Source organism: Puma concolor, chromosome A2, assembly GCF_028749965.1.
Source record: "Puma concolor isolate L17-30 chromosome A2, mPumCon1.1.hap2, whole genome shotgun sequence".
Lineage (NCBI taxonomy): Eukaryota > Metazoa > Chordata > Mammalia > Carnivora > Felidae > Puma > Puma concolor.
In genome coordinates this window covers 157,212,244-157,233,418 of record NC_141668.1, presented here as the reverse complement: position 1 = coordinate 157,233,418, position 21,175 = coordinate 157,212,244, and the positions used below count along the sequence as shown (strand labels likewise).

General features: G+C 53.8%; 1 protein-coding gene across 2 annotated transcripts in view; it reads right to left on the bottom strand.

Annotated features, from left to right (window-relative positions):
• Positions 1–4,441: 4,441 nt before the first annotated feature.
• Positions 4,442–21,175, bottom strand: part of PBX4 (PBX homeobox 4) — a 43,840-nt gene continuing 27,106 nt past the window's right edge. For both annotated transcript variants that reach the window (XM_086698470.1, XM_086698471.1), the window contains 6 exons: positions 11,648–11,895; positions 11,179–11,369; positions 10,775–10,910; positions 7,753–7,894; positions 7,435–7,541; positions 4,442–5,100 (listed from right to left, as the gene is read on the bottom strand). In XM_086698470.1, the coding sequence (XP_086554596.1) occupies positions 5,008–5,100; positions 7,435–7,541; positions 7,753–7,894; positions 10,775–10,910; positions 11,179–11,369; positions 11,648–11,895 (917 nt within the window). In that variant the 3' untranslated portion in view covers positions 4,442–5,007. The remainder of the gene's footprint in view (positions 5,101–7,434; positions 7,542–7,752; positions 7,895–10,774; positions 10,911–11,178; positions 11,370–11,647; positions 11,896–21,175) is intronic.

Genomic DNA, 21,175 nt, shown 5'->3' with positions numbered 1-21,175 from the left:
ATGAAATTAAACCAGAAGCTGCGGGAAACTTCGACCCACGACCAACGTGGGGTGATTGAAGTCGGAGACCTTCCCCACACACAGATCCCAGCTCTCCTCACCCCTCAGCCCTCCCCAGGACTTCCCCATCAACCAGGCAGTCGTGAGGTTGAGGACAGAGAGGGGCAGCCTTGTCTCTAGGAACACACAGTCCGCTCACCTCCCCAGGATTTCAGGGCAGTTGCCCCCGCCCCCGCAACTGCGGGAATCGCCCTACCTCTACCCCAGAAGAGAATGAGGTGCAAGGCAGGAGACATGACAACGCCCCCAGCATCTTAGCCACCCCTCGCTAGACTGAAGTCCCAGGATGCTGGAGTCAGGGACTCTGAGAGGTCAGGGCCTGGGAAGAGGGGTTTGGGAGGGAGTGGGATGGGAGAAGGAGCGGTAGAGCAGTTAGCTCTAGTCACAGATGGGAAGAGAGGGCAGTCAGGCAGGCACTCAGTGCAAAGGCCCTGGGGTGGGAATGCTTTACAGGACGGGTAATGAGGTTGGCGAGGAGGGAGACGAGATCGACTTTGTTGGGCTTGGAGGAGACACAGGAGGGGGAATTGGATTCCGAGAGAGGGAAGAGAAGGGAAACCAGGTTAGCTAAGTAAATAGGCCTGGATCTGATTTACGTTGTAAGATCGCCCTCTGGCGTCCCCGTGGAGAACGGGCAGAGAGACGGGGGAGTCTGTCAGTTTATTCTGGCAGTCACAGCCAGGCCGATCTTGCTCAGACGACCGGCCTCCTGTCTTCCTGTCTCAGTGTTCCCTTCGGCAGAAGGGGTACAGGATAGCCCACACCTTCTGAGAGCGCCCCCTACGTGCACATCGTCTCAGTGCTGTCTCACACGATTCCTACTGAGCTTTACTTTCTATTCCCACTTCAAAAAGACGCATTGCAAGAGACAAGTTGAATAATAATGATAGTAATAGTGACGAATGAGGTCCCGTTTCTTGCCCTGAGCCAGGCCCTTTACGTGGATCAGCCCTTGGACAGCACAGCCACAAGGTGAGGGGGTCTTATGTCCTTGGTAGAGGCAGGCGTCCAGACCCCCAGCTCTCTGCTCTCTGGCAGGGTCTGCGGGCCACGGCGACCCCTGATGGTAGGTGGAGGGACCGCTGGACCTCTCACACCGCGCCCCCCCCCCCGCCCCCCGCCCCCATCTCCTCTCTCTGCTGTGGCCTCCAGTTCCCTCTCCTGATGGGTCCCCTCAGATGAAAACCCTGATCATGCACCTCCAAGCCCTGTGATCACCCAGGTGGTGGGTGGGCAAATTCAGGCGGGGTTGGGGGGGTACACACCTGACTTGCTGTTGAGTGGGAGTGGGGTGGACCAAGCCGCAGGGAGACTAGGATGCCATGGAGGGAAGGTAGTTCAGCTCTGGGCCGTCAGGGTTGGGGTGTCTGTCACACAGCTGGATGTATTAGTTGTGTTCAGGAGAGAGAAATTTGGAAGTCCGGAGAAGCCAGAATATGGAACAGAAACCAAGCAAGAGAGGATGTCATGGAAGACAGAAGACTAGGTTTCAGGAGCAGGAAGGACATGAAGCTGCATTAGCATCGAGAAGTGACCGCCAGACAGAGCAGCGTGGGTTCAGTGGAGCGATGAGGCCACCGCCTGGTTCAAGAAAGAACCCGAGACTGGAGCACAGTCAGCTCGGGGCGGGGGGGGGGGGGGGGGGGGTAGATTCCCAGAAAAGAGTTGGCCAGGGTTCCCTCCACGTGGGAGGGTAACTGGGACAGCTACACCAGGGAAATCTTGAGGGTGAGAGAGGGTGGGATACTCCGGGACAGGTCGTCTGGGCAACAGAGAGGTGTGAGGTAGAGGTGGAAGGTGTGGGCGTGGAAGACAGCGGTGACCGGGGGTTCCCGAGAGACATAGACAAAGCAGCGACTTGCGGTTCCCAGCCTGATGCAGGAGCCCTCCTACGGCTTGGCCTCCCGCTCACGCGCGCCCTCTTGTGGCCATGGTGTGAATTCGGACTGTGGTTCTCTGGGCTGCAGGCCTGGAGCTGGGTCTTTAGGAGGGTTTTTAATTTGTTTGATATATATATATATTACATATATATATAATATATATGTCCTATATATATTATATATGTTATATATAATATATAGCATACATAATATATAACATACATAATATATAACATATATAACATATATAATATATATAAATCCACCTTCTCCAATGAGATATTCAGTCATAAAAAGGAACGAAGCCCTAACTCACGCTGCAACACGATGAACCTCAAAAACATGCTGAGTGAAAGAAGCCAGTCACAAAAGGCCACAGAGTGCGATTCCAAGTATATGAAACGTCCAGAACAGGCAAGTCCGTAGTCACAGAAGGGAGAGAAGGCAGATCGGTGCTTGCCAGGGGCTGGGGGAGGGGATGCGGAGTGACTGCTGGTGGGGATGGGGTATCCTTTGGGGTGAAGGAAGTGTTCTGGAACTAGATAGAGGTGGTGATTTCACAATCACACTGTGAATGTAATCAATGCCACTGAAATTATTCACTTGAAATGACTAAAATGTCATATTTTGCTATATATATTTATCGCAATTTTTTATTTTTTTAAATTTTTTTCAACGTTTATTTATTTTTGGGACAGAGAGAGACAGAGCATGAACGGGGGAGGGGCAGAGAGAGAGGGAGACACAGAATCGGAAACAGGCTCCAGGCTCTGAGCCATCAGCCCAGAGCCCGACGCGGGGCTCGAACTCACGGACTGCGAGATCGTGACCTGGCTGAAGTCGGATGCTTAACCGACTGCGCCACCCAGGCGCCCTATCGCAATTTTTTAAATGTTTATTTTTATTTTTGAGAGAGAGAGAGAGAGAGCGAGCGCACAAACAGGAGAGGAACAGAGAGAGAGAGGGAGACAGAAAATCTGAAGGAGCCTCTCGCTGTCAGTGCAAAGCCCAAGGTGGGGCTCGAACCCACAAACTGTGAAATCATGACCTAAACCGAAATTGGAGGCTCAACCGACTGAGTCACCCAGGCGCGCCCCTTACACAATTTGTATAAAGGAGAAAGGGGAGCCTGGGTGGCTCAGTCAGTTAAGTGTCCAATTCTTGATTTCAGTTCAGGTCACGATCTCATGGTTGGTGAGATCGAGCCCCTGCTTCGGGCTCTGTGCTGACAGTGCAGAGCCTGCTTGGGATTCTCTCATTCTCTCTCTCTCTCTCTCTCTCTGCCCCTCCCCCACTCTCTGTCTCTCTCACAAAACAAATAAATTTTAAAAAATGGCGGGGGGGGGGGTGAAGGCACCTTTTCCCAGAGGCCAGCCCTGAACGCACCGCCGAGTTCTGCTCATGTTTATTCTCCTTTTTCTCTAGAATATAATTTCACTAGACCAGGGCCTGGGTCTGTCAGTGAGTCTTGGGCTGCAGGGAACCAGGAAGCAGGCTCGTTAGACCTGGGGACAGGCACTTAGGGCAGGAGGAGGGAGTCAGCTGCCACCTTCGGTTGCAAACAATAAAAAACCCACACTGAGCATTGCAAGGAGCCCGCAGTGCAGGGCGGGTCCCCAGCTGGCACCTGAACAGACCCGGCCAAGGCCAAAGGGCTGGCAAGGGAACCACACCTCACCTCAGATGTCCCTCCTGTCCCACAACTGCCTGGACCGACTGAGACACCCCCCCCAAGCCAGCTGTAGTTTTGGGGCTGCCCAGCACCCAAATAGTTCCTGCTGGCAGGGACGTGGTGAAGTATTGCTGGAGGGCAAGGGAGAAACCACTGCTGCACCGGGAAGCCCCTGATGGCTGCCCCTCGGCCACCCTGAAGGCTTGCAAGGCAGTGAGGGAAGAGGAAGGGCAGCCACGCCAGCGACTGTGCAAACGCCTGGCTGGGGCAGGTTCCCAGAGCAGCCCCACAGAGGCCCCGAGCCGAGTGGCATCGTGGGCGCACAGCCACTGACGTGGGCCCCAACTACATGTTCAGCGCTGAGGCCGAGGGGCTCCTGCCATGGTGCTTCGTTCGCTGGAGGAAAATCCTGGTCAGACACAGAGGTGGTGGCTGCCCCAAGCTGCACCGTGTGGAGAACAGCGTGTGCAGGGTGGGGACACGCACGCTGGGATATATCACAGGCCATCTTGGCGGGATACGCTGAGCCCTGCCCGGCAGTGGTCACCTACGGAGAAGGGGCCTGGCCCAGGCGGGTTGTGATGCTTTCTACGCAGGCCCTCTTGTACTGCCCGCACGAAAGAGTCATTTCCCGGCTCTTCAATAGCAACAGAGATGGAATGTGGACATGGTGTGGTGACAAACCCGTGGCTGGGCCGAGCTCCTCTTGACCCCCACGCTCACTGACGGAGAGGGACGAGGAGGCAGAGGAGGAGAGGGGTGAGGGGACCAAGAAGGACTCCCAGGAATCAGGGAAGGCCTCGGGCCCTCAGCACTTCATGAGCACAGATGCAGGAAAGCACTTGGGAAATTTATTGTCTTTAGTTATACGTCAACTGAGAATGGAAGAACTTATATTAACAGAGAAAAATACAAAACCAATTCCCAGTAAAATTCTGAGCTCACAACAGACTTAAACAAAAGCATAATGAAATGATACAGCAGAAGCGAGTGGGGAAGGCGGCGTCCGGGCCAGTCGGCACACGGAGGGACAAACGAGCAGACAGACTCACGGCTCGGACACCGCCCAGCTACTGCCGTGGCCGGAAACAAACCTTGTGTGAACAACATCAACGTGAAAAGAAGTCAAAAGTTGTAATGGGAGGATTGTGACAAGTCCTAGAAGAAACAATGCACAGTCTTATCATAAAATTACTATGAAAAAAAAACCCAAACTGAATCGAGAAAATGAGAGCATCTCAGACCATTTCGAATCCCAGCCGGCAAGCAACGGACAGCAGCAACCCAACGGTTCTGGGTTTTCTGAGGTATAATGGGCTGCACGCGCAGTAAAAGGTCAAGTGCCAGCAAACTGTGGCGGGTCACGCAGTCTGCTGTCCTGCTTGTCCCCCAAACTTAATTAGATGCATCTGAGTTGATGCTCCCGGGGTCTCCGGAGGGGGAAGCGGTCAACACCGGGGGGGCGGCTCCCAGCCGGCTGCCCCTGGCCTGAGAAGACAGAGACTGAGCGTCAGAAGGCCGCCCATGATACCGACGGCCCGTCCCACCCCATGTCCCCGAGAACCGAGGAGAGGAGCCAGGAGACAGGGGGCAGACCCAGGGGTCCCTCTTGAGTTACAGGTGGCCTCGCCACCTGACCCCTGATGTGGACCTGCTTCCTCGGCAGGAAGCGGCCTCCACTGGCCACCTACGGGGCTCTGGTCAGGGACTGATATGGCATCGTGGCACAGCCAAGGCTTCTACACTTTCTGAGGGGGACGCAGACCCTGTCAGGCCCGGAGCTGATGACAGTCCCTGAAACATCACGGCCAGACGCAATGAGCGGGAAGGGGCTTGGAACCCTGGCTGGACGCTGGTCTGGCTCGGCAGCCAGCAGGGTGACAGCCATGGCTACCAGGCCTGGGGCTTTGTCTGTGGCACAGGGACAGCCTCAGGATGTTTGTCCACAGGATCCCCCACCCACCGTAAGGAAAACACCACCAAAAATGGCTCTTCGCGGGTGGCCTGCTCCATGGCGAGTCCTGTTTGCAGCACATGAGAGCAGGGCCATTCCCTCTCCCGGCTCCCAGGTGTGATGTCACACCCTCCATGTGACCCTGAATTCTAGGTCCCTCCAGAGACCACACAAGCTCCTCTCCACCTTCCTCTCTCCAGCATTTTCCTTACAGGCTGAGGCCTCCTGCCTGTACCCTCTTCCTCATCTGACCCCACCAGGCCATGACCCTGCTCCTTGCCTGGTCTATTTGCTTGGCACGTGTCCCCAGGCCAGTGTCAGGTGAGCGATAGACAGACTGTGGGCTTCCTGAGGGCGCTGCCTCATCCTGGGACATGGGGGTGCTCCGCTATCAGTCTGAGAGCAGCGGGGACGAGGCCTGGCCTTGGGGGACACTCTGCCCTCAGAAGGACACCCATAGGCCTGTGCTCCAGGAAGGAGGCCATGGGTGGTGGAAGGGAGGGGTCCAACCACAGGACTGAAAGGTGACAGGTGAGTGCCCAGGTGTGGGACTGGCAGCCCAGACGTTCCTCGAGTGCACAGGGCAGAGGTGATGGCTTCCAGCTGGGGTGGCCTCAGCCCTTGACCTGCTCTCTTGGAAGAGCATCTGTGCCTGCCCAGCACAAGGGTGTCCACACCAGACCGAGGACATTCCCACTTGCTGTGTGAGGCCTACAGGGAAGCCACATCAGGACTTAGGCAGCTCCAGATCTCCTGGGGATGGTTCTAGGGGTAAGGGCAGACCTCATCTATCAGCTCCCCTCTGGGGGACACTCACTCCCAATTCACTCTCACACTCACACCCACTATACTTGAGTCACTGAGCCCCAAGGAACGCACAGAGCAAGATGAGGCTCGGCCACCTGGTGGCGCCAGAGCTCCCTGTTCAGCCCAGTGCTCATTATGGGCTGTGGGGTTGCCATGGTGATGGGACACGCAGCACCCAGCATCAGGTCCTGCCAAATGGCTCCAGGGGGCATCCACTCCCTGCACCAACACAGGGCTGGCTGGGGATAAATCAGTGGAGGGTCACCTGGCACAGTAGGGTACACTTGTGTGAAGAAAATCGTGGGCGAAGGCCCTGCCCGATGCCACACATCCTCTTTAGGGTGACCCTGTATGTGGGCCAGGCCCTTGTGACAGACAGCAGGATGCAGGGGAGGCACCAGGGGCCATGAGACGGATGGGGCCCCCCCCATCCTGGCTGGTCCAACACACTGCCCAACATCCTGAGAAGGTTCCAGAGAGCACATCTGAGGTGCCCATGATTCCTGGCTCGTTTTCTTTCCAGTCACCAAAACAGATCTTCACTCTGGCCCAGCTGGGCCCTGGGGAGGGGGTAGCCTGGCTATGGCAAGGCCAAGGCACTGACATGGCAAAGGGTCTGAGCCTAGAGAGCCTTCATGTTCCGATGGTCAGGGCCTTGTCTGCCTGTCCCCTCTTACCCCCTTGGGGTACAGATGTCCACTGGGAGGGAGGGCTCCATCCCACCAGCCCCAGCCCTTGCCTCGGGCCCACCACCCAGCAGCTACTGTGAACTACCGAGTCCTGGGACTGGGAGTGAAGCACACAGGTTTTTACAAAGTGAGCCCCACAGGGCCGTGCCCCTGAGGCAGCTCTGTCCAACTGCAGCCATCAGGACGATGAACCACGTACCCAGTGGGCCCCTACTCATTGCTGGGACCTCTGAGGGAGGGTTGTGGAGGCCGAGACGTGGCTGGCAAGATGACCCACTCCAAGGACCCACCACCCACCTGGGCTCTGCATATCTGTCCCAATACTGAGTTGGAGACCCCAAGGGCATCCTCGAATTGTGCCCTGAAACTCACCTGAGACCGTAAGCTGCCTCCCGCAGGGGCGGGGCGGAGAGAGGCCAGTGTCTGCAGGGTGACAAGTGCATCCCCGGCACTGGTCAGCGGGAAGGGACCAGAGGAACCTGGAAGGGGTGGGAGGTGTTGGGACAGATGTTCCAGCCCCAGAAGTGACAGAGACTCCTCAGGTGGGATCTACCAGCCCCTCAACCAAGAAGGGGTGGTGGGCACAGCTCCCAGCATCTGGCTCCCCTGGCCCCCTCGCCCCTTCCCCTGCAGCTCAGTGGGCATGGCCATGCATGAAGGACAGTGCCTGGGCTGGGCGGCCTCACTCACCGGAGCTGGGTGTCGATGGGCAGCTAGCCTGGCTCCCCAGGCCCCCGACTGCCATTTTAGTCATATAAATGGTAGCTTCTTCTTGAAACTTCCCCATGTTCTTTTTATACCGAATTCTTTTGTTGCCAAACCAGTTAGAGACCTGCGGACACACAGAGGAAGAAGTCACTGGGAAAGCTGACCAGTAATGAGATAATGTGAACAGATGGTGGGCACTCTGAGGTGCCCGTGCTCCCACTGTCCAGGAGGAACATCTCTGAGTGGCAACACGGGCCCCTGGGGCCAGGTGAGAGGCCGGGATTGAGAAGCTGGTGCTGACTGAACCATGGACCCAGGGCAGTGGCCGCAGCGGGTGGGGGCCACCTCGGAGCCGGCCTGCCCTGTGGCAGAGGAAGGCCTGAGAGCCAGGGACGGGAAGTGGCTGGAAGGACACAGGCGTGTCGGACACGTGGAGAGACGAGCATCCTCTGGATTCCTCTTTAGGGAAAGTGAGAGTCAGGGAGACACATATCCCCGGGGACCCACTAACCACATCCCTGGGAATTCGGTCTAAGGAAAGAACACACTGGATCCACAACTTATCAAAGGATGACACGGACGGACGGACAGACAGGGCGGTGGGGAGGAGTCGAGCGCTGAGCCCAGTGCCTTTTCACTTGCGCCTTGCCCCTGTCCTCAGAGCAGCGGGGGACAGCCGCCGTCACAGCCATCCTGCAAGCAGGCAGGCCCGGCGGGTGCAGGAGCTGGCCCAGGGCCAAGCGGGCCGGGCCCAGGGCCAAGCGGCCTCCAAACCTGTACCAGGACCGGGCCAGGGCTCCTCCTCTGGGGTCGTTCTCTGCGGCGGGCTGTCCTGAGCGCAGGAGGGCACTGACCAGCATCCTTGGCCTCCATCCAACTCCACCCAAGGGTTGTGACAATGGAAATTTCCCCTGGGGGCAGAATCAGTGAGACCCCAGGGCCAGCGCCTTCCACGGAGACATACACAACTAGAAACTCTTTAATATCCCACAGTAAGGCCTGGGGCCCTGCCGTGAAATATATGTGGTTTCACCAACAGTCATAAATAGTTGAGTTACGGTGGCAGGGTTTCGATGACCTTTTCTTTTCTAAAAATGTATTCCTTTAATGTCCCTACATTATCTTCTGTGTTAACCATGAAAAGAAAAAGCTCTGTGTGTGCTCCTGTCCCTCAAACAGTGTCTCTTCCCTTCTGCCCCTGGGTGTGAGGGTGGCCAGAGCAGCACTTGCTTCCCACTTACCTACACGGAATGTGCTGGAACGTCTTTGTGGAACTAAGTATGCAGAGGAATGGTAGCAAGCAGTTTTCCATGTGAATTTAACTGGCAGAGCAAACTTCGTGTGTGGGCAAGGCAGGGAGGCTGGCCCTGTCCTGGGCAGATAGGGGTCCCGGTGGCTGGGGAAAGAGCTGGTCCCGGGCCAGGGTCTGCACCCCAACATGGGCACCTCAAGCACGTGTGGGCACAGCACAGGCTCTCGGCTATCCTCTTGAACAGCGCAGCTGGGAGCCACTGGCCACCCCTACCCAGTCCCTCTGGCCCTGTCGGCCAAGCCAGCTACAGCTGCTGCCCAGGTTCCCCTCAGCACCCCATCTGAGGCTCATCCACGGCCCCTCACCCCCTCCAGCCTCCTCAGCTTGCAGCTGCAGCTGATTCTATCTTGAGAACATCTGCGGCCTCACTTGGGACACTTGCGCTAATGGTGCCCCCCTTACCCTCTCCTCATGAGAACCTCGTGGCTTGCACATCTGCACCCCAAATTCAGAATCCCCCTTCTGCTGACCGTCCGCCACTTCAGGCCGTCCCGGGTCACGGGGGACCCGCCACAGTGAGGAGTGGCTCCCAGCACAGAATTCCACTGCTCAGTCAGTGGGAGTCACCGGAAGGTGGCCAGAGATTTTCAAGCTTTTGTTTCCAACGGACCCTCCCCTTAGACGAAGTCTAGACCCGAGACCCATCTGCTTTCCGTAGGCGCCGGGCTCTGAAATGAGTCTGGATGTCCTCCAGACAACTGCACGAGGTGGCCGCTGCGCTTCGCAAGTGCACCTGACCTCAGCTCTGGCCTTGGTGCCGAGGACGCAGAGCAGTTCCCCAGTGAATGCAGTCAGATGTGTCAGCAAAGTCCTGCTGCATATGTAACCCTGTGGGGCTCCTGCGTGCGCTTGTCATGAAGTCGCAGCTAGACTTGGCCTAGGCCAGGGCAGAGGCTTCTGGCTAAGGGCACAGGTTCTGAAGGCAGCCGGGCTGGGCTGGAAAGTCAGGCCATCCAACTGCCCTTCAAAAGCTGGAGGAGGGACCGCCTCCGAGCGGAAGGTGATGCGCAATGAGCTAGAATTAGTGCCAGTCACCCTGGGGCCACAGGCCCGGGTGCTGCCCTGCGGTGTGGCCTGCCCCGGCCTCGCACCGTCAGCTGCCTGTACTCACCATTCCCGCTGTAAACCTCCTGAGATGTTTCTTGGGCTCTTGTCTCAGCGCCACCTCCCTTGTCCCCAGTTCCACCGAGAACACTGGCAGTCCAGACTCCCAGGGTCTCCCAAGGTCGTCCAGGTCCCAGCTCTGATCTGTACCACCACTCCCCATGTGGAGCCAGATGTTGCCAGATGTCCTACAAACCTGGCCACACAGTCTGGAATACCGGAGAAACAATCAAGCACCCGTGCATTCAAACCTCTCCCAGTATAGCTGAACGGGTACTTTGGCACGAGAGCTGGTCTGTCTAAATTAAGTCCTAATTTTGCTCCAAGCTCTTTTTCTTCGCCTCCGCTTACACCCTCACCTCTCTCACGCAACACAGGACATCCCTGCCATACAAGCATGATATTAGACGCTAAGGACTGCAATTCACAGAGGGCCACCCTCTACACTCCACTGGTCTTGTGTCAGGGACCTCACGCGCCACCTGTGTGCTCCACACAGTTGATGAACTTCCCTGGGTGTACTCCTCACTGGACGTGACCTTCTCCCCCTTCTATGTTCAGGGAGGCATGGCAGGAGAGGACCGTCACCTGGGAGACTGTGATGCCGCCCTTCCTGGCCAGCCTTTCTTTGGCTTCTTCACTGGGATAAGGGTTGTTCAAATGGGAATAAAAATACTCATTCAGCACTTCCGTGGCCCGCTTGCTGAAATTCCGCCGCTTACGCCTGCAAAGATGGACAGCCTCAGCCAGTGTGTACACACTGGCCTCTAGTGATGTCCCCTCACGCCCATCTGTGATTTTCTAGTGGTTATAACAGCAGCAGTCAACACTTCTGAATTGCCTCCCAAGAGGCTGTGTGAGGGCTATGCCCACAGCCATGGGTGGAGCCCCTGGACAGGCTCGGAGGCCCCCAGAACTTAAACCCAAGCCAGCAGCCGTTTCTTCTTCTTAAGAGCTGACCCTGGGGTTGCGGGCAGTGCTCAGGGCCTGACCTGGCATCAAGGAACCGTGAACGCAGGGTCATCACGGCCTCGCAGGTGCTCTGCTTCAGCTGCATCTGGATGGCACTGAACTTGCCGTGGATGACACTGACCATGCACTCGATCTCCTTGGGCGAGACGGGCCTCATCCTGCTCTGCTCCCGGAGAAGGTTGGTGACATGCGTGGTGAACTCGCGGCAGGCCTAGGGTGGGGACGCACATGCCAGCTTGTGATCACCCAGCGGGCTGGCTCGGGGCTCCACGCGGGACCAGCCACCTGCCACCCCCCGCGGCCTCCGCACAGGCTGGCTACTGAGAAGTGAATGCAAAGGGTTTCCAGCAAAATTGGCCACCTTTGCCGCGAGACCAAGTGCGTGTACTCCCCGGTCTGTGCCACAAAAGAAAGGGGGTTAGTGTTCCACGTTTTGCTCTGACAAATGCGCATTCACATGATAGAAACTCTTCCATGCAGAAAGATCACCTGTTCATATTTCTCTAGCTCAGAGTGGTAAATCTGTCGGATCTGGGACAGCTTGGCCCTGTAGTCAGAGTGTTCAAGGCTATTGTCATTTGAACAGCCACCTGGTGTTGCTGGGTTGGCCGCTGCTACCGGGCCTCCTCTTCCTCGCCTCTCCGGCCTGGATACGCCCTCGGCCAGCAGCATGTTATCCAGCCGCATGAGCTGAGCATTGGGGGGACATTCTTCTTGAATGCCATGGATGCTTAACCCTAGATAAGAAAGATGGGACTAAATCAGCGTCTGCCGTCGGAGTGAAAACAACCACAACAGATTATCCGCACTGGGGTCATATCTGAACACTCCATGTCTGAACACAGAACTCCTGAGGGGAAAGGAAGGCTTCCTTTTATCCGGTAACACACACCGAGTCACCCACTTTGATAGTGGCCCAGGTGCCACACAGGAGGGCAGTCCAGGGAGTGCAGACAGGACACAGCTCAGTGCAGCCATGTGGGCAGAGCTCAGAGTCCATGGCTGGGTCCACACGAAGGCCTGGACAGGGCAGGTCTGGGGTGGCACATGGCCCTGGAGAAGGCTGAAGCCCTGAACCGTGCCTGCAGAAGGGAGAGGAGGGCACATTTCCAGACGCTCACGCCAGGACATGGACACAAATGGGAGTGGGAGCCTAGCGTGAGTGCAGGGCTGTGTTGGTGTGCCTGGGACTGTGTTGTTGTGTGTTGGGAGGGGAACTGCTACTATAAAGTCAGAGAGGAAAAGCTTGATCCAGAGGGTACCAGCAAAGATGAATTAATCCACTTAGAGAATTTTTTTGAGAGAGAGAGAGCACAAGCTGGGGAGAGAGAGACAATCTTAAGCAGACTGCACGCTCAGGGCAGTGCCCAATGCAGGACTCGATCCCATGACCCTGGGATCATGACCTGAGCCGAAATCAAGAGTTGGGTGCTCAACTGACTGAGCCACCCAGGTGCCCCCTCCACTTAGTTTAAGCAGAGAAACAAGACATTTGTCTCTGAAACTTGAAAAAGCTGTTCCAGCTGGGCTGAGAGAGTGGCCTGCTGGAGGGCAGGGCCAGACAGGCAGGGGAGGCAGTGGGGAGAGCTGTCCCCATCCAGGTGGACACAGAGCAGCCGCAGGGCAGCCAGAGGGAGAGTCCCCAGGATCCCTGACCACTGGATGTGGCTGTGAGAGATAGAGGCCAGGGCAACTCCCAAATCATGTGGGCAGCACGACAGATGGCACCACATTCTCCCAAGCACAGTATGCAGAGTGGCTGGTGGAAAGCCTGACCCAGCCTGGGTCCCTGACCTAGCCAAGCACAGATGTGAAGTCTCTGCTTACTGGGAGTTGGGATTGAGCTGGCCAGTCTGGGTGGGAGACAGGTATTCATGTGTCATCGGCATGTGGGGTGTTCGTATCCACCTGTGCCTGCACCTGTACTTATGAGAGGTAGGCCACGCCCCCTGAGTGCTGGAAAACCAACATAAGGGACAGGAAAAGGAGGAGATGGAAAGAATTACCAGGTAGGTCGAGGAAAAAAGAGAAGTAGTCATGGGGGTGAAATGTGGGCGTAGTCATTAGACCGCTGTTGCTCTCTGCAAAAGCAGCTGTGGGGTATGGCAGGGGAGAACCCAACTAGAAAGCTCCAGGGGACCATGGGAGGCAGGCAGTGAAGGGGGGGCGGGTGGGGAGAAGGCTGCTGCAGGGGCTGTAGATCCAGGCTCAGATCCAAGGAGGGTGGGCTTGCAGGACCTGAGTTTTGTTTGCTTCTTTAGTGACAGCACAAGTGTCTGTGGCTACAGAGAAATAGGTGGGTGATCGTTGCGGAGGTCGGGTGGGGGGGACGTCCTTGAGGGGAAGGAGGCAGGGAATGGGGAAGAAAGCAATGATGTCCATCTAGTTCTGACTTTTCAGAAAAACAAAGTTTAAAGGGTTTTCTTAGTGGGGGGGGGGGGGGGGCGCCTAGGTGGCTCATTTGGTTAAGGGTCCTACTTCATGGGTTTGAACCCCGCGTCAGGCTCTGCGCTGACAGCTCAGAGCCTGGAGCCTGCTTCAGATTCTGTGTCTCCCTCTCTCTGCCCCTCCCTCTCTCACACTCTTTCTGTCTCAAAAATAAATAAATGTTAAAAAAAAATTAAAGTGTTTTCTTGGGAACTGGCTCTTTTAATACTATTAACTACTGACTTAAGCCCTCAAATAAGAAAGAAGTCAAGCCCTGTCATAGATATTTATTTACATATCACTGTCCCTCTCCTGTTCCCTGCATAAAGGATTAACCTTTTCTGCCTAAAATTTACTTGTGAAAACATAAAGAGCTCAGAAGATATCCTTGTAGGAATGTCCCTCATGTGTGGGGACGCTTGCCATCTACTTAGTCCCACTGGGTTGCGGTGGGGGGCTTTCTGAAAGCACGGAGGGGAAAGTGACACCTTCATCGGTTCCCCACTAGAGAAGTGGAGACCCAATTCTCTCATAATCTTACTTGATGTTCAAGAGGCACCAGAGGTGAATTTTAGTTCCTGGGCTCAACCAGGACAGGGCTCACAGGGCTGCACACACCCACCATCTGGTTCTTGCAGAGTTAACCTGCACTGCCTGGTCTTTGTACAGGCCCTGCCCCCCTCCCCGCCTCACCTCTCCTTGCCCAGAGTAGATAATGGAGGCCCTCCTGCTCCTTTTCAAATCCTATGGACTCCACCTCCTCAATCAACTCACCACGCATCCCCTCCCTTAATGCCATTCCTGGGCCCTGCTGTGCTGACCCCTCCCCTGCCCTCCATGATCTCCCGAGAAAATCCCTCTCTCTGTCCCATGCAGGTGCACACCTGCAAGCTGACCACCTTCAAACACGGTGTTCATCGTGCCAGTCTTTGGTTCGAAGACCTCAACAACTCCCTGGCATCCACAGGTAAAATCTGGAATCTGACACCAGGCACTCATGGACTTGCCTGACGTCTCTCCAGACTCACCTTTGTGAACTTTTCCTCTGCTGGGCCCTGCACACCACCCTTTGTCAGCACGGCGGACACCGCTCCTGTCTCGTGTTTATTTCGCAGCTCCTCCCTGAGTGCCCGTGGCCCAGGTAGGGGATCGGGAGTGGGCCAAGAGGAACACACAAGGCCCGATCCTTCCCCAGGGGACCCCCAGCATGTCCTGGCGTCCATGGTGGAGAGGCTATCTCCACCTCTTCCATTATGACTTCAACTGAATTAGGGAAAAGAGCGGACAGGGTTGGAGCATGAGGTTTAGTGAAGGCGTGTGTGTGCACGCAGAGGTGTGGGCGCACGTGAGGGTAAACGTGTGCGTGTGCACACACGTGTATGTGTGACTCTGGGCTGATCCAGGGAGTGTGGCAATCTTTCTCATGTTCTTTTATCTACCCAACAGCAAGCATCTAAGAGCCCATCACAAGCTGGGTACCACACCAGGTGCTGAAGATTTTTGAAAATACACCAAAAACATGGTGCTTGCTGTTCTCAAATGAAAATTATCAAGTTACAGAGAATACCCAAGCCTTTTCTCACATCTATCTATAGGTATGTATTTTTAATGTTTGTTTATTTTTTTGAAGGGGGTGGAGGGGCAGAGAGAGAGGGAGACACAGAACATGAAGCAGGCTCCAGGCTCTGAGCTGTCAGCACAGAGCCCGACGCGGGGCTCAAACCCACAAACCGTGAGATCATGACCTGAGCTGAAGTCAGATGCTTAACCGACTGAGCCACCCAGGCGCTTTTCAATGTGCTTTTTCAATGTTAACCAGCATTTCAAAACTCAGCTCCAAAAACGACTGCATCAATACATACCTATAGATGGGGCGCCTGGGTGGCTCAGTCGGTTAAGCATCTGACTTTGGCTCAGGTCATGATCTCACGGTTTGTGGGTTTGAGCCCCACGTCGGGCTCTGTGCTGACAGCTCAGAGCCTGGAGCCTGCTTTGGATTCTGTGTCTTTCTCTCTCTCTCTCTCTCTCTCTCTCTCTCTCTCTCTCTCTCTCTGCCCTCCCCTGTTCACGCTCTCTCTCTGTCAAAAATAAACATTAAAAAAAATTAAAAAAAAAAAAAAGAAAAAGGACATATCCTTTGATCTCCAAATTACTATTCTGAGAACGTGTCCTACAGGAACACTGACACCTACAGGTGTATACTCTACCTACAAAAGTACAAATGGTGAATATTGTACTTTTGAAAAACTGAAAGCACCTAGATGTCCATGAATAAGGAGACAACATGCCTGTCACACCTCAGGCCTTGTGGTATTAACCATGCATATGCCTTGAGGTGCTGTTTTGGTAAGCAATCACACACTACAAGCTTTATTTCTTTAAGGCCGATCATTTTTGCAAATGAGTAAAAGCAAAACCAAAAAAAAAAAAAAAAAAGTTACCCCACGCTTTGGTCACCACCGCCAATTATAGCTGCGGACATGGCTGTGCAGAGTACATGTGTCTGGCTGTCACTTTACCTGCTTGCAAAGTGCCCTGTGCCCTTCGTCAGCTGCCCCTCCAGTGCAGCTCTGTCTCTCCCTCAGCACCAAGCGTCTGTCCTCCCAGGGCACCGCAACGGGCCTAATTAGGGTCATTAGTTACTCATTACCGTCAATTACAGCAAGATCATTCCCGTAGCCTGTTCCAGAGCATCTCAGACTACTTCTCAGCTCCCTCAAGGGCCCTCCGCTGGTGCCTGGGAGGCCTTGGGGACCAGGAGCTTAGCTCAGGGACACTGTCTGTCAGAGGAACTTAGAAGAGGAGGTAGGACCTAAAATAAAGCCCCTCAACACCTGCCCCCGCCCCCAGCCAATTGCCAGATTTCCCTCTGTTCCCAACTTCCTGAAGGTGATAAAAACCCTAGCGAATCAAACAATGAAAACTGTGAGTATCAACACATTTTGTTTGTTTTTTAAAGCAATAATATGGAACTGCTATGGACTGAACTGTGTTTAAGCCCTAGTTCACATGTTGAAGCCCTAACTCCAGTGTGACTGTATTTGGAGACAAGACCTGTGAGGAGGTAATTAAGATTGAACGAGGTTGGAGGGTGTCTGGGTGGCTCAGTGGGCGAAGCATCCAACTCAAGTCATGATCTCAGGGTTTGTGAGGCCCGCACTGCAGAGCCTGCTTGGGATTCTATCTCTCTGTCTCTCTGCCTGCGCTCTCTTTCTCACTCTCACTCTCAAAATAAATAAATAAATAAATAAATAAATAAATAAATAAATAAATAAATAGAACTTAAAAAAAAGAAATTGAATGAGGTTGTAAGAGTGTAATGAGGATGCTCTCATCCTAGGCCTGTGGCCTTCTGAGAAGAGGAAGAGAGCCCTCCCATTCCCCCAACCTCAGTCTGAGGAACAGGCAAGAAGGCAGCTGTCTGCAGGCCTGGAAGTGGCCCTCACTAGGAACCAAATCAGCTGGCACCTTGACCTTGGACTTCCAGACTCCAGAAGTGTGAGAAAATAAATGCCTGTTGTTTAAGCCACCCCAAGCAGACTAAGACAGGAATGTGATCCCAAGTTGTTTTTATTTTTCTCTCCTTAATGGAACAAACATATGGCTGCTGGGGGAGACGGAAGGCTCGGAGGGGAAGCCTCCTTCCCCCTGACGCCCCCATACTGCTTGCCCAGCCCTTTGCCCATTCAGGAGTGCTCTGGCTTGGCAGCAAAACTGTATTGCAGCTTCCTCCCGGGCCAGGGTGGGAGTCTGGGCAGAGCCGTCTCCGGGACCCATACCCCTGTGGGAGGCAGTCTAACCCATGAGCTGAGCCCCAGAGGCCGCTGATGCCCCTAACTGGCCTGACCGCATGGCTGTGACTGTGTCACCCTGTAAACGTATAAATGAGTAAATGGCCACAGCTCTCCCTGAGCACCCGATGGGATGGGGTGACACAGGACAGGCCTGGCCTGGAGCCTGCCAGGATGCGGGCTTCCTCCCTGCTGCCCTCAATGGGAAGGGCCCTAGACCCTCAGAAGCCTTCCCCCCACTCCCACACAGTGGGGTCTCCACCGCCTGCCGGCTGAAGCTGACAATGTGCAACTGAAAGATGCACCAAAGCCGAGAGAGAGGCGGCAACCGAACGGCTTTCTGAGGAGCCTTTTGATGAAAGAAAGCCCAAGCCTGGTGTTGGGACGTCAGGGTTATGGTCTTGAGCCCCAGAATCTTGAGAACACACCCACACACTGAAGGAAGGCGAGCGGGCGAGAGCAGGAGGTGGCCTGACTCTTCTTAGAGAACCCGAGCCCCCCACACCCTTCCGAATCCGGCCCTGAGAAGCTCCTGACCTTCTCCGTTGCTGCTTGCTCCCCTCACCCACTCAGCTCCAGCCTGGCCAGGAATACCAAGCTCTGCCTGCCCTCTCAGACCCCTTCCCAGCAAGGAAGGGAAGGTGTGCCATCAGGCAGGTAGAGGCCCACCCGGTCGAGGTGTAGAGGCCACAGCCCTGAAGCTGTACGTCTGCCTCTATTATCGTTGTGTGAAACTACCCAGCTCACTAAAGGCCATCACTGTCCTGTCTGCTTCTTGGAACATGCCTGGCTTCACAGAATCACGTTCCAGAAATAGGAACTTGTGCGAAGAAATCTCTCCCCCCAGGCTACCAGGCCATTTTATGGCTACCAGGCTCTCCAGGAAGACAGACCCCCTCTCCTTCAACAAACTGCTTCAGAGAAGAGACCCAGGAGAAGCCACACTCACTGTATGGAGACCTCAAGACAGGAGCTCATAAGAAGTCACAACCCAGCCTCATTCATGTACAGACAGCCAGATGTCTGACTAAATGACCAGCAACCTGAAGCCAGCAGCATCCATGTCCATGTACATGCATAAATATACGAATCAGAGCCAAGAAGCTTTACCTCTGCATCTGGGTGCTTTCAAACTGTGTCCGTGTAAATAATCCGTGTAAATGAAAATCTACCAATGTAAATCATCACAGCAACCTAAAGGAGGAAAATAACTCAAAAGATACAAAAAGAAAAAAAAATCAACTAAAACAATACTTACTAATGATAAAAACCCTTGGCAAACTGGGGTGGCCTCGTTTTGGCTCAGCTGGCGGAGCATGTGACTCTTGATCTCAGTGTTGTAAGTTTGAGCCCCACATTGGGTAGAGAGATTGCTTAAAAATAAACCCTTTATTATTATTATTATTTCTTTTTTTTTTTTTTTGAGAGAGAGAGGGAGAGAGAGCGGGGTAGAGGAGCAGAAGGAGAGAGAAAGAGAGAAAGAGAGAGAGAGAGAGGGAGAGAGGGAGAGAGGGAGAGAGAACCCCAAGCAGGCTCCATGCCCAGCGCAGAGCCCGACATGGGGCTCGATCCCATGACCCTGGGATCATGACCTGAGCTGAAATCAAGAGTCAGACATTCAACCAATTGAGTCACCCAGGCATCCCCAAAATAAAATCTTTAAAAAAAAGCAACCTTAGCAAACCATGAATAGAAAGAACCCTCCTTAAGCTGCTAACAAGCATCTCGTCAGACCACAAAGCACACTTGGACTTACTGGGGACCCCTTAGAAGCACTCCTTCAAGTCAGACACGGGCAAGGAGGCCTCTCCTCGGCTCTGTCCTCAGGTGCCGGTGGAGAGGATGAGACCAGGAGTCTGGGAGGGACAGATAGGCAAGGTAAGGATGGGAGATGTGACCAATTCAAAGGCTGAAGGATGTCCCTGTGTCCCTGCAGTGGCCCAGGGACTCACCAACAATGCCCTTTTCATCCTCCATCCCACCCCAAACCAAACTCCAGGTTGGTTCTTCATTGAACAATGGCATTCTAACCATCTGGCACAGTTTGCCCCTCACACTACTCTACCAAGGGCCCTTTTATATTCTTATTTCCTAGGGATAATGGCCCTGATTTCTTCACTCTAAGTGAGGACACTTTCAAACACAGCCTGTTGGTGTTGAGACCTGCCTGCATTTACTTGTCAGGCAATGTATCCTAGGGCAGCTCATTTAAGCAGCACTCGAGATAAATCCTTGTTGTAAGTCCCTGAACTTTCTCAGTCTTATAGGATCTTATGGAGAATATCCCTTTAACAAACACTCATCTGAAATCATGACTGCCATGCACACTAGATAGTTACCAAATTGAGGAAGTACGTTATGCAAATTCCCACCATTTCTAATGAATCTTTAATTAACATACATCACAACCAGGGCACCTGGGTGGCTCAGTCGGTTGGGCATCTGACATTGGCTGTGGTCATGATCTCACGGTCCGTGAGTTCGAGCCCCGCGTCAGGCTCTGTGCTGACAGCTCAGAGCCTGGAGCCTGCTTCGGGTTCTGTGTCTCCCTCTCTCTCTGCCCTTCCCCTGCTCATGCTCTGTCTCTCTCTGTCTCAAAAATAAATAAACGTTAAAAAAATTTTTTTAAATACATCGCAACCTAAGTGCTTAAACCTCAACCAAATATGCAAATTAATTTTCATTTCACTATATTTATGCATTTATTAAAACTCTGCAGTTCTGTAATAAACTACTATATGAAGTAAAAATGATATGCAGCTTATTTAGGTTTGTCTTCGTTGCATGTCTTCGTTGCAACAGGCAAAAGGAAAAGACCGCAAAATGCTGTAATATACAACACGGCCAGGTAAAAGGTGTAGAAAATTGGTCCATGCTCTCCTATAATGACAAGGCTTTGAGAACATTTAACAGCAACAGCTAAAAAAACACTTACTGATGATTTCTGTCTACATTAAACAATTTCATCTTTTTATCATTTTATTATTTTTTAAAGTTTATTTTGAGAAAGAGCGAGAAAGAGAGAAGAAACATGAGAGGGGGAGGGGCAGAGAGAGAGGGAGAAAGAGAATCCCAAGCCATCTCAGTACTGTGAGCACAGAACCCTATGCGAGGCTCGATGTCACAAACTGTGAGATCATGACCTGAGCCAGAATCAAGAGTCGGACACTTAATGGACTGAGCCATCCAGGTGCCCCTATTATTTTATTCTAAGGAGAGAGAGTGTGCGAGTGGGGGGGGGGGAGGGGTAGAGGGAGAGAGAGAGAATGAGAATCTTAGGCAGGGTCCACGCTCAGCACAGAGCCTGACATGTGGCCTAATCCCACAACCCTGGGATCATGATCTGAGCCAAAATCAAGAGTTGGATGCTCAACCGACTGAGCTACCAAGGCACCCCAATGATCTTATTTCCCATCCAAAGAAATGCTCCAACCCTAACTGAACAATGTGAGCCATTGGGAAAGGCCTAGAAAATTCCAAAGCTGGGCTACCGTCACCCAAGCTGTGACCTTTATTTTGCCGTGTCCTGTATAGGGAGGTGACCAGCCCGCACATCAACCAAGTCCTACCCAATTTTCCAGATTGGAATCAGGTTTTCAGACCAGCCAATGCCCTAATTACCCTAAAGGGAATTATCCCAGGAACTGATGTTAAGCAAGTTCTAAGTATTTATAAAGGAGTATTTTCTGTCAAAAAAGATTGGTCATTCTCATGCCATCACCACGTCTACTGATAGCTACTCTGAGCCAAGACCCTGACAGGACTGGGCTGCACTGTGGGCACGCCTGTGCTTTTAGGG